This window comes from Pseudochaenichthys georgianus, chromosome 21, assembly GCF_902827115.2.
Source record: "Pseudochaenichthys georgianus chromosome 21, fPseGeo1.2, whole genome shotgun sequence".
Lineage (NCBI taxonomy): Eukaryota > Metazoa > Chordata > Actinopteri > Perciformes > Channichthyidae > Pseudochaenichthys > Pseudochaenichthys georgianus.
The window spans coordinates 39,030,883-39,044,967 of record NC_047523.1 but is presented as its reverse complement, the minus strand read 5'-3'; the positions used below and the strand labels follow the sequence as shown (position 1 = coordinate 39,044,967).

The following is a 14,085-nucleotide window of genomic DNA, read 5'->3' as shown; positions in this document are numbered from 1 at the left end:
TACTCCTGTTGTCAGCTGTGTTCAGACTTAAGTCATGTGTGTGATGCCTCATTCAAGACATTCACGGAGCGTCCACACTACAGCTCCAAAAATAGCTTGGAGCTGGGCGTGTCTGGAGCTTGGGGATTTTATTCAAGCAACACGGCCAACAACCAATCACATGAATCTCCCGCCCCCGACATACAAAGCAAAAACCCCCGGGGATTTTATGCGAGCAATATATATATAAACTCCCCAAACAGGCGAAAACCTACCAGTTTCCCCCACTGCCTCTGCCGCCTCCCTCCATGCCTGGTTCCTCCGGTTTGTATCCCGGTAGGTGAAGAGGGTCTGGTCATACAAAACCGGGTGATTCGCTACGGCGATAGTTAGTTTCTCCTCCGACTTTTTTTGAAAATATAGAAATGAACGGCGGGATATCTCTCCCAGTTTAGACGCGGTTTGATTGGCTAGCGCTTCAGCTGTCAGATTTTGGGAAACGGGATTTGATTGGCTGGCGCTGGCTACTCCGGCGTCCAGGCGACCAGAAGTTGAACAATGTTCAACTTCTGGTCGCCTGAGACGCCTCGCTCGGCTACCCACAATTCAGTTCGGCGAAAAAGCGCGGCTACGTGACGTCACCCCATTGAAAGTGAATGGGCAGCTTGGAGCTGCTTGGAGCTTTCGACGCTCTCGACGCTGTAGTGTAGACGGGCCGTAAGTGTCCTTTTTTTAACAGAAGACCGTTGCTAGAAGCTGCAGCTAGACTGCAGAAGCATTAAGTCTTTATTTGGTTCTGTTCTACAGACCTTTGTGAAGCAGATTTTTCTGACATGAATGAAATCTAAATACAGAACAAGACTGACTGATGAACATTAAAATGACTATTAGAGTGAACCTAAGTGGGTACACTCCAGCATACACCTGTGTGGTGGACTCCATGCAGCGCCATTCATCTCACTGACTGTGAAAAAGAGTGAATGCACTTATTTTACACATGTGCCATAAGATGCTTGCAAGGTGGTGATTAAGGTGATGTACTTACTATGAGGGCCATATTAATATGTGAGAAATTGTCATTTTCTTGGACCTTGATGTGAAGTTAAGATTTTAGATAAGCTTTAGGTATTGCAATTTCACACGTGTACAAAAGTAGCTTAATTCAACTGATGAGTGCTATGTGAATAAATGTAAGCAATGTAGCTCTTGGCCATTTTCATTTTTTCAAAGTAGCTCTCAGGTGGAGAAAGGTTGGTGACCCCTGCTCTAAAAGATGTTGAAACGCCAAATGTTAAAACGCTAAGGAGAAGAGGTGGGTTTTAAGAAGCGATTTAAAAGCAGGCCGTGTGGAGGCCTGTCTGGTCTCCAGGGGCAGAGCGTTCCACAGTTTGGGAGCCGCTACAGAGAAGCAACGTCCCCTCTGAGCTTTGACCTGGTTTTAGGCACCTTCAGGAGCAGTTGGTCCGCTGACCTGAGAGGGCGGCTCGGCGTGTAGTGCTGTAGCAGCTCAGCAAGGTATGGTGGGGTCATGCCATTTAGGGATTTAAAAGTAAATAAAATAATTTTAAAATGGATCCTAAAATAAATTGGCAGCCAGTGGAGAGAAGCTAAAACAGGGGAAACTAAACTACTTTAGTCCTGGTTGCAGGTTTTTCTCAAGATAAATTACTTGGTATGTTTTTCCAAACTAGCTCGTCTTACCATTGTTTAGTTTTACATTTGTAGCTGCTCCACTGTTAGATGCTGACCCACGTCTCTTCTGTCCTTCTTCCACACTGCCCCCACATTTAACCACATTATACAAATGAATCTGAATGTAGGGGACATCATTGGATTTTTTTTTTTAAATATATTTTCTATTGATGTTTGGCAGCAAACAATTACACGGTGTTTTTTCAAGACATAGCAATTGTACATCTTAAGTTTGTCTGTCCGAAATGCCTTAATACAATGTAGTAAAAAGTACGAACAATACGAACATTAGGGAGTGATCCTAACCCTAAAAATAAAATGAGGTTTTACGAAATCAGTCCACTTTCTCCATCATATCATTGGCTATTTCAAAGAGTGATGGGCACATGTCCCCATTGCAATTGCCCTTCGCTCGTTCCACCAGGGCAGTCTTGGTCCAGCAGCCACTGTTTGCCTTGCTTGTGGAGGAATGTTGCCTATGGCAGTGGCCGCAGATTAAAGGGGAAGGACACTCTGGGTAAGGGTAGCCGGGGAGTTGGCCTTGCCTTGTTGGCTACACTCGGTCCCCTGCAGAATGAAATATCTTCACTGCAGTGCCATGCTGTCCACAGTCCTCTGAGCAGCGCAGTGAGGCTTAACTCCCTGTAAGAGCTCCCTTGGATAGATGACAGGAACCGGGCTGATAGCAACCCAATGCATGGTTCTGGACAGATGCACGCACACGCACACACACACACACACACACACACACACACAGACCGAGACCGGCCAACTTAACTAGGCCATACAGCTGGGAGGGTTTCTGTTCCACCAGTGATAGGCAGCTTTCCAGTGAGGCTGTATCTCAATCCAGCAGCATCGCGACTTATAGATATCCTGCAGGGACGGAGCAAACAGAAAACTGATTTCCGAGTCTAATGTTTCCATATGCACTCATGCAGGTAGCAGACAGACCCTTTAGAAACATAGGAATACAACTTTAAAGAGCCATGCATTTATATTTAATACTGAAAGATTGAATGGCTCGGTTAAAGGGGCCCCATTATGCTGATGTTCAGGTGTATATCAGTATGTAGTGTCTATTTTAAAGAGTCCTCTCCTGCTGATGTTCAGGTGTATATCAGTATGTAGTGTCTATTTTAAAGAGTCCTCTCCTGCTGATGTTCAGGTGTATATCAGTATGTAGTGTCTCTACTTTAAAGAGTCCTCTCCTGCTGATGATCAGGTGTATATCAGTATGTAGTCTCTACTTTAAAGAGTCCTCTCCTGCTGATGTTCAGGTGTATATCAGTATGTAGTGTCTCTGCTTTAAAGAGTCCTCTCCTGCTGATGTTCAGGTGTATATCAGTATGTAGTGTCTCTACTTTAAAGAGTCCTCTCCTGCTGATGTTCAGGTGTATATCAGTATGTAGTGTCTCTACTTTAAAGAGTCCTCTCCTGCTGATGTTCAGGTGTATATCAGTATGTAGTGTCTCTACTTTAAAGAGTCCTCTCCTGCTGGTGTTCAGTTGTATATCAGTATGTAGTGTCTCTACTTTAAAGAGTCCTCTCCTGCTGATGTTCAGGTGTATATCAGTATGTAGTGTCTCTACTTTAAAGAGTCCTCTCCTGCTGATGTTCAGGTGTATATCAGTATGTAGTGTCTATTTTAAAGAGTCCTCTCCTGCTGATGTTCAGGTGTATATCAGTATGTAGTGTCTCTACTTTAAAGAGTCCTCTCCAGCTGACGTTCAGGTGTATATCAGTATGTAGTGTCTCTACTTTAAAGAGTCCTCTTCTGCTGATGTTCAGGTGTATATCAGTATGTAGTGTCTCTACTTTAAAGAGTCCTCTCCTGCTGATGTTCAGGTGTATATCAGTATGTAGTGTCTCTACTTTAAAGAGTCCTCTCCTGCTGATGTTCAGGTGTATATCAGTATGTAGTGTCTCCATGCTCTAATGTTCAAAAAGTTCTTTATTCTTCTCTTACTGCCTGTGCTGCAGCACCTCTTTTCAGCCTCTGTCTGAAACCAGAGCCCAGCCTGCTCTGATTGGTTAGCTGGCCGGCTCTGTTGTGATTGGTCAACCGCTTAAGAGATGTCCCGCCCCTTAGCCTATCAGGTACAATGTGTTGGAGCGCTAGCCAATAGAATCGTTGCCATTGCAGACCATTGACATGCACACGAACCTATATAACACACTACAGGAAAGGGAAAACCCCACAGAGCATCATAGGGTCTCTTTAATTTGAAGTCTCATTGCATTTATCAGTTCCATTAACTGATTCAAATTTAAATACTAACATAAATCCACGGTGTGCTGCGATCGTGTTTTAATTATCTCAGACTTTGAAGCCTTTAGTGTATTAATAATCACCACCAGTCACAGACAGACAGGTACAATTAAGGGATGCATGGATCCAGATTTGTCTTTTACAAAACAATGCCTCGACATTCCTGATCATATCCCAGTGCTCTCTGTTCAAATGCCTCACTGACTTAACCACATTTTATTACATTACACGTCATTTATCCAAAGCAACTTACATACACTTTAATACCGGACACTATGGGGACTATTTAGGGTTAAGTATCTTCCCCAAGGTCACTTTGACATGTCGACTGCAGAGGCTGGGGATGGAACCATTGACTCTCTGATTGGTAGACGCCCATTAACTGTTATCTTTCTTTTTTTCTTGCTTGTAAAGAGCTTTGAGCACCGGGAAAAGCGCCATATAAATAACATGTAGTATTATTATTATCATTATTATTACTTGCTGTGTGACTAAAAATGAGATTTCTTCCATGATCTAATAAATGCAGCATAAATAATTTGTAATGCCATTGATGAGTAAAGTGTATTTAAAGTGGATTGGTCACATGTGGATGATACCTGATCTGCTTACAAATATCAGTCAGTTACTCTGCCTGATACACGTGTTTCTGTTCATCCATTTAGACCAGGGGTGTCAAACTCAAGGCCCGGGGGCCAAATCCGGCCCGCCACTTCATTTTATGTGGCCCACAAGAGCTTGCAAAGAATATAATAAGTTTATTATAATGTTACGTGCCGCTTTACAGGAGAACGTTGCCCATAAACTACATGTCCCACAATGCATCTCATTTTGTGACATACACAATGAAGAGACTTGCAATGATTTGCCCTAGACTTCTGCTTTCAGACATAGTTAATTATTAAGTTATTACCCTATCCGATAATAATCCAATGCAGAGGAAATATTGTAAAATTATACATTATTTTATATTTATTATCTATATTTATCTATGTATATTTATTTATATAGTCTTAAAGTTACCACCGGCCCTTTGAGTGCAACCATAATTCTAATGTGGCCCGCGATGAAATTGAGTTTGACACCCCTGATTTAGACTGTCAGAGTCTGAGCACTGGTTAACGATGTTCAGCATCATGTGTGCTTCCAGCTGTTCACATCTGCCTCCTCAGCAGCAGTGTAATCAGAGCCTGAATGTCTTTGCACGAGGTGTACAAGTTAGCATTGTATTCTGATCCACAGTGCGTGGGAATGCTCAACAGCCCAAAGCCTGAGTATTGATGATCCCCAGCCCCCTCGCACTCACTGTAGCTCTGAAAGTTGTCGTCTTGATGCATTGATCTCCGACCGGGTCTGCCAAGGACAAATGGCACTTAGCTGATGACACCGCCAGCTCTGGGGCTTCTTCGGAAATATTTTATTACCATCAGGAGAGGAAAGGGAAAACACATTTCCCCTCACTTACAAGTCTGCTAGCTCTAAATAAGCACCCGGACTCTGCAAAAGGTGCATAGTATTTGATTTCTTGCTGTTATCGCAAGGTTAATGAAAAGGGTGCAGGGAGGAGGGCGAAGAGGGTGCTCCATCACGGTGCTTTTTATGACCGTCCCTCGATACTCTCCCCAAGGCCAAGTAGCTTCAGACTGCTTAGTACAAGACAGCAGTGTTTGTTTTTCTGCGGATAAAAGAGAGTCATTGTTAGAAGTGAACCAGTGTCAGGAAAGGGAAAAGGGTGTGCATGTTTACAGCAACAGGGCTTTGTGTCTGGGGACAAGTTCCCTGTGTAGTCTGCAACACAAAAACTGTCTGTAGGTGTGTGTGTGAACTTTATCAGTGTGTGTGTGTTGAGCGTTTGAAGACATGACGGGGATGCAGGATGCCCAAGGTGTTCTCCAGATGTCCCTCGTGATACTGCTCAGGATGCCGCCTGCATTATAATGACCAAGAATATAAATCCAGGGTCCATAAGAAGAAAATGGAGCAGGAAAACAAAACGATACATGAATCTGTCGCCTGCCGTGCCAGACGCGGCTCATTTGTCAGTCGCCCAATGATTCTAATCATATTGTTTGGGTCGAGGAGGTGCCACTGATTTAAAGCAGCATGCCACCTCATTGGGCGAAGGTGATAATCGCGGGTGTTCCAAGTGATTGTAATTGGGTTGCATGTGATTGGAGGGGTGCCATAGATATGGATATGCATACATAACGAGGCATATGGAGGTGTCTCTTTCTCTTTGTGTCTCCTGTTGATCAGAGCACACTGTGAGACATCGGCTGACAGCTCGGATCAGACCCTGCAGCACACGATCTGCAGCCTGAAGCCGTTCATTACAGCCGCGAGGGGATGCTTATTTTTATCACCTGTTCGTACAGTTTCGTTTCACCTGATAACTTCATAAGCAATACACTTAGCTAGTGTTGAGAACTTGCGCTGATTTATCAATGGGCCAATGGAAAGGAAAGTAGAACAACCTTAAAGTGGACCTATCATGCTATATTTGAAACATATATTGTAGGGCCATGCCTATATAAAACATGTCTGTGAAGTTTTTTTTTCAAAATACCAAACAGATCATGCATTTTAGCCATGCCTCATTTCGCTCTATTTGCTCTATTCCAGCCCTGTCTTCACAAGGGCTGATTCTGTGGCAAATGAGCTGCAGTTTCTGAGGCACGAGTGTCATGTTACCATGCTGTTACCATGCCACGGCAACCTCTCATTCCCCTGATTGGTGGAGAGTTGCCCATATAAGCGGGGCTCCTTGTTTCTGACGTCAGAGATATTTCAAATCTGTATCAGATCCGTTGCAGCCCCGTTTTTATAGATTTGGGTACGGAGGAAAAGAGAGACGGTTGTGTTTACTGACACTTGGTGAGTGCCCTGACGCACCGGGGACACACATTCATGTATAAAAGACGTACACAGGTGCATTTTGCATGATCGGTCCCCTTTAAGATAAGAATGACTTACTGCTTTAACCTTTATGATGTTGTTGTAAATGCATAATGTTGCGTTTTACTCATTACAGTAAGTTGGTCTAGGGCAGAGGTCTGCAACCTTTACTATCAAAAGGGCCACTTTCCCCCTCTGCCACCAAATACGGTTTTTTTTTTGGAGCCCCAAAACATATTTGATAACACAGCTGTTGTTAAGTGAGGACAACATCGGCTGACTGAAATGTCTCCTATAAAGCGAATCTGCATGGTATGTCCTACCTGATGCCCCGAAACAAATATATATATTGCGGGATATTCAATCATTTTAACCCTATCTAAAGTTAAAGCCTTTTATTGTCATTATACACAGAGTATAACGAGATGCAGAGTGCAACTCTGTCCCGGTGTGCAAAAAATACAAACAAATACATAACACTAAAAAACACAGCAATAGGACATACAATCATACGGGGGAATAAATAGTTAAAAATATTGATTAAAAAAAAAATAGTATATAAAGTGCATTAAAAGTGTGTGTATGTGTGAGAATGGTTACAGTTATTATTATGTGTGGTGGTTGAGCAGCCTGACGGCCCAGGGGTAGAAGCTGTTTTCGAGTCTGTTTGTCCGTGACTTGAAGCTCCTGTCTCTCCTCCCAGAAGGCAGGAGAGAGAACAGTCTGTGACCCGGGTGAGAGCTGTCCTTTATGATTTTGTTAGCTCTGCTGAGGCAGCGGGAGGTGGAGATGTGTTCCAGAGAGGGCAGCGGGAGGTGGAGATGTGTTCCAGAGAGGGCAGCGGGAGGTGGAGATGTGTTCCAGAGAGGGCAGCGGGAGGTGGAGATGTGTTCCAGAGAGGGCAGCGGGCAGCTGATGGTTTTCTCTGCCATCCTGATCACTCTCTGCGGGGCTTTCTTGTCCGCAGCTGAGCATCCTGCATACCACCCCGAAATGGAGTATGACAGCACGCTCTCTATTTCTATATCTATTTTAAACTGAAAAGATAACAGACCTTAATCTGACCAACACATGTGCAACAAACAAATCTAAATGTTCAAATTCTGTTACGCTTAGACTCAAAGTAGTTTTAAAACTACTGACCCGACCCATTATAAGTCTGGACTGATCACTACTACATCTACTCTAGTAGAAGTAGTCTACTTCTTCTAAACAAACTTCTGCGTGTTAAATACCAAACAAGAAACTGTGTCAATGAATCATTGATGTGCGGTGAACTATTTATTGGTTCCCTGTGGAGCTTGATTTGTATACTTGAGAAGTCAAGATAGTTTCACCCAGAGGACAGCAATGGGACCAACCTGCCTACACAATTATCCCAACAGTCTTGTTCACAGCGTGTGTGGATAGTAAATAAACCAGAGGGGAACAACACAACAAACCAAAATAACTGTAGGTCCAGCTATCAACTACAGTTTGTCCTACAGACATTCAGGAATAGTTCTTGTTTATCTCATCAAAGATGCTTTTTTATTATTTTATCTTAAGTTGTCCTTATTGTCTGTTTAAACAATCAGGATACATTTAGGTACTGTAAGAAAGACAGGCATCGTTTTGGCTCCAAGTGCATTGACAATAACTTGTTGCTATGTCGTTGGCTTTGGGTTTTCATCTAGTGATTCATAGGCACACCTGTTCAAAGCACTCATTCATATGGGACAACCAGAACACAGACAATTGACTTGTAAGACTCTTTATGTGAATTGCATTTTAAATCTGTGTCTCCTTTAGTAACGTGCGCTTCGTGATGATAGCGCTGGCCTATGCGGTCCCCACAGGAGTGATCGCCGGCTGGGCAGGAGTCCTGAACATGGTGCTTACACCCGCTAAAATCAGCCAGGTAAGCAACAAACACGCACGCACGCACACATACACACACACACGCACGCGCACACACACATACACACCATGTATACATCGCTTCAGGGGACATTACATTGACTTGCATGCATTTCCTGGAGACTTATCCTAACCTTAACCATAACCAACACATGCCTAACCCTAACCAAGTCTTCACCCTAAAATTAATGATCCCCCTCATGGGGACCTCCATTGTGTCCCCATAAGGGAGGCGAGTCCCCACACGTGACTATGTAAACAGATTTAGGTCCCCACAAGTATAGTAATGATAGGCCACACACACACACACATACACACACACACACACACGCACACACTTAGACGGCCAGTCCGTGCCTTTACTTGAAAAGTTTACCAACTTCTTTTTTGTGTCGCAGCTCTCAATCAGATGTATTTGTCTTTTTAATAATTCAAAAGACAAATACATCTGATTGACACAGAGAATTATATATAACCTTTATCTTTTCAATATGTCCATTTTAATAAGTAGGCACTTTTGGTTTGGGGACCATTGTTTTTTGTCCACATTTTGCAAAAAACTAATCCGTACAGGCAATTTCCAAAAACCCTACGATCAAAGAGTTTGAAGTTGATTGAATCGTGAGCACTTATTCTCTGGTCTTCAATTTGTTTACCCTTCAGGTGCTTAAGTTGCATGACAGAGAAACAGAAGCTCCTCTTGAATATCTGCATTACACTGTGCCAGGATTTCACAGACCTTTCTAAGTATACCCCTCTCACAACAGAACAAATCGCTTTCTCTTCTGGCTGCATCTTGAAGTACCTTTCAGAAATGTCTTTTGTCTCCTGCCTGATATTATCCTTCTGGCGCTCTTTAATGCCAGCGCATATAAATACAGGATAGCTATTTAAAGTAGAGCCGATATATTGGAGATGTTGAGGTATAATTAACCCCAAGGCTCCTGTACTAACATGAGAAGTATATTACTGTTAAGAAATGCCTCCAGATAGCTTAACTTTACTATTAAAAGAGTCCTCTCCTGCTGGTGTCAGGTGTATATCAGTATGTAGTGTCTCTACTTTAAAGAGTCCTCTCCTGCTGATGTTCAGGTGTATATCAGTATGTAGTGTCTCTACTTTAAAGAGTCCTCTCCTGCTTATGTTCAGGTGTATATCAGTATGTAGTGTCTCTGCTTTAAAGAGTCCTCTCCTGCTAATGTTCAGGTGTATATCAGTATGTAGTGTCTCTACTTTAAAGAGTCCTCTCCTGCTGATGTTCAGGTGTATATCAGTGTGTAGTGTCTCTACTTTAAAGAGTCCTCTCCTGCTGATGTTCAGGTGTATATCAGTATGTAGTGTCTCTACTTTAAAGAGTCCTCTCCTGCTTATGTTCAGGTGTATATCAGTATGTAGTGTCTCTGCTTTAAAGAGTCCTCTCCTGCTAATGTTCAGGTGTATATCAGTATGTAGTGTCTCTACTTTAAAGAGTCCTCTCCTGCTGATGTTCAGGTGTATATCAGTGTGTAGTGTCTCTACATGTCTCCATGCTTTAATGTTCAAAAAGCTCTTTATTGTTCTCATGCTGCCTGTGCTGCAGCACCTCTTTGCACCCTCTGTCTGAAACCACAGCCCAGTCTGCTCTGATTGGTTAGCTCTGTTGTTATTGGTCAACCGCTTAGAGATGTCCCGCCCCTTAGTCTATCACGTACAATGTGTTGGAGCGCTAGCCAATAGAAACGCGAGTGTTACATAGTGATGTCTAAAGGAAAGGGAAGACTCAAAAAGCTTGATAGAACACCTTTAACCTGTAAGATGTGGCCATAATTTAGTTTAAAACATTAATATAAACATTTTCAATATTTTATAAATGCTGCCTCTCATTTCTTTAGAGCATGTGGCTAGACAAGTAGAGTGTGGTTCAGGTTAGAGAAAAAGCTCCGTATACTTTTACATCTCCCTGGTCTCGACAAAGCAGAGTGTCAGAAGATCTTTCTGGTTGTCATCAGGCAGGAGAGGAGATCACACCTCCATCTTCATACCTGAGCGGGCACACGCGCATGCCAACTTGTTCTTAGATTTCATTTGTTCTTGAAAGATTTTGAGCTAGTTAAGAAGAAAGTGTGTTATAGATAATAAGGTGAGTTATAGGATATCCCCGGGGTAGAACACTTTGAGCTTAAAAATAAAACAGGATGGATGTGTTTCTAAACATAGGTGGTGGAGGAGGAGGACTGAAGCAGCAACAGATTTCTAACAAATGTTCTGAAGGCGTGGATGTTCTTTTTTAAAGTTAAACTGAGGTAAAATGCTGAACAGCCACATGCTCTAAAGAAATGAGAGGCAGCATTTAAAAATTATTGAAAATGTTTAATTAATGTTTTAAGCGAAATTATGGCCATATCTTACAGGTTAAAGGTGTTCTTTCAAGCTTTTTTTACATCCTGATATACACCTGAACATCAGCAGGAGAGGACTCTTTAAAGTAGATACACTACATACTGATATACACCTGAACATCAGCAGGAGAGGACTCTTTAAAGTAGAGACACTACATACTGATATACACCTGAACATCAGCAGGAGAGGACTCTTTAAAGTAGAGACACTACATACTGATATACACCTGAACATCAGCAGGAGAGGACTCTTTAAAGTAGAGACACTACATACTGATATACACCTGAACATCAGCAGGAGAGGACTCTTTAAAGTAGAGACACTACATACTGATATACACCTGAACATCAGCAGGAGAGGACTCTTTAAAGTAGAGACACTACATACTGATATACACCTGAACATCAGCAGGAGAGGACTCTTTAAAGTAGATACACTACATACTGATATACACCTGAACATCAGCAGGAGAGGACTCTTTAAAGTAGATACACTACATACTGATATACACCTGAACATCAGCAGGAGAGAACTCTTTAAAGTAGAGACACTACATACTGATATACACCTGAACATCAGCAGGAGAGGACTCTTTAAAGTAGATACACTACATACTGATATACACCTGAACATCAGCAGGAGAGAACTCTTTAAAGTAGAGACACTACATACTGATATACACCTGAACATCAGCAGGAGAGGACTCTTTAAAGTAGAGACACGACATACTGATATACACCTGAACATCAGCAGGAGAGGACTCTTTAAAGTAGAGACACTACATACTGATATACACCTGAACATCAGCAGGAGAGGACTCTTTAAAGTAGAGACACTACATACTGATATACACCTGAACATCAGCAGGAGAGGACTCTTTAAAGTAGAGACACTACATACTGATATACACCTGAACATCAGCAGGAGAGGACTCTTTAAAGTAGAGACACTACATACTGATATACACCTGAACATCAGCAGGAGAGGACTCTTTAAAGTAGAGACACTACATACTGATATACACCTGAACATCAGCAGGAGAGGACTCTTTAAAGTAGAGACACTACATACTGATATACACCTGAACATCAGCAGGAGAGAACTCTTTAAAGTAGAGACACTACATACTGATATACACCTGAACATCAGCAGGAGAGGACTCTTTAAAGTAGATACACTACATACTGATATACACCTGAACATCAGCAGGAGATAACTCTTTAAAGTAGAGACACTACATACTGATATACACCTGAACATCAGCAGGAGAGGACTCTTTAAAGTAGAGACACGACATACTGATATACACCTGAACATCAGCAGGAGAGGACTCTTTAAAGTAGAGACACTACATACTGATATACACCTGAACATCAACAGGAGAGGACTCTTTAAACTGGAGACTCTACATACTGATATACACCTGAACATCAGCAGGAGAGGACTCTTTAAACTGGAGACTCTACATACTAATATGAACCTGAGAGCTGAATATGACCCCTTTAAGCTCATTATGAACCCGCTGACCCAAATAACCTGTTTGTATCTTCTGTAAGCTTCAGGCAGATCGGAAATCATAACAGAAATATGTGATCCAGGGAGATAAATAAGCACTTTAGACAAACAAAAGATGGTACGTTTATATTTTTGCCTCCTTCTGTCTCCAAACCTCCATGCATTTTAGTTGCACAATTATTTTTGTTTTTGCTCTGTTCCTTCGCTCTATTATCTTTTTTCCTTAGCCTTGAAAAATGTGACTGACTGTTTCTCCGGTTAATTAAAAGTATGCGGCAAAAGCTCAGGGCACAATGCATTGATGGCAAAATAGCAATTTCATACTTTGTTCCTCGTGCTTTCCAATAATTTGTTCATTTTGCTGCAAATTGGTGGTTACATGCAGGTGTTCTCACAAACTGGTGTGTATGCCCTGGTTCTACTTTATTTTGCAATGTATATAACTACGCAAGGAATACAACTTGAAGTGGTTGCCTGTTACAAATACCTGGGTATCTGGCTTGATGATTGTCTTACTTTTAAATTTCATGTAAATAAGCTGCTTAAAAAGCTGAGGGTTAGGCTAGGGTTCTTCTTCAGAAACAAGTCCTGTTTCTCGCTTGAGGCCAGGAAAAGGCTCTGTGACCTTTGACCTGTGCTGGACTATGGGGATCTGGTGTATATGAATGCACCTGCCCATTACCTGAGCAAGTTAGATGCTGCATATCACAGTGCACTGAGATTTTTGACAAATTGTAAAGCGCTTACGCATCACTGTACCCTGTATACCAAGGCGGTTTTGCCATCACTTACTGTACGGAGGCTCAGTCACTGGTACATTTTCATTTACAAAGCCATGTTGGATAAACTACCATCTTATATCTGCTCCCTGATCTCTCTGCGAATTGAAAGTACTTATTGCCTGAGATCGCATGCTGTGGTTTTATTAAATGTGCCAAGAGCTAGGACTGTCTTAGGGAAGAAAGCTTTCAGATGTGCAGCTCCTCTAACTTGGAACAGTCTGCAAATTAAATGGAAAATTACCAAGCTAGTACCACTACATGTTTTTAAAGCTCGGTTGGATGCTACAAAGTCAGATGCTGTTGGTACCTGGACATGTGATTAGATATGTAAACTGTAATCCCTGTACATTTTGCTGTATGATGTCCTTCTGTTGTTCTGTTGTTCATGTTTTTATGTCTTCTTGTGGAACCTACTGCTGCAGGTCTCCCTTGAAAAAGAGATCATTGATCTCAATGGGATTTTACCTGGATAAATAAAGGTTTGAATTGAATTGAATATTAAATTATACATTGTCCTGCTTACATTGCTGTTCTTTGTGTGTAGCAGGGCTGCACAAAGTGGTACAAATTACAATTAAGGACAGAAGGATCATTACTCCGATCAGCGAAAGTGAGCACACTAATAACTTTAAAACGAAAAAGTATTTATCGGCTTTTATGTCCAGAAACATT

General features: G+C 42.1%; 1 protein-coding gene across 1 annotated transcript in view; it reads left to right on the top strand.

Moving 5' to 3' along the window:
- Positions 1-14,085, top strand: part of slc49a4 (solute carrier family 49 member 4) — an 87,019-nt gene that overhangs the window by 33,219 nt on the left and 39,715 nt on the right. The window contains exon 5 of the mRNA XM_034109935.1: positions 8,630-8,738. Coding sequence (XP_033965826.1) covers positions 8,630-8,738 — 109 coding nt within the window. The remainder of the gene's footprint in view (positions 1-8,629; positions 8,739-14,085) is intronic.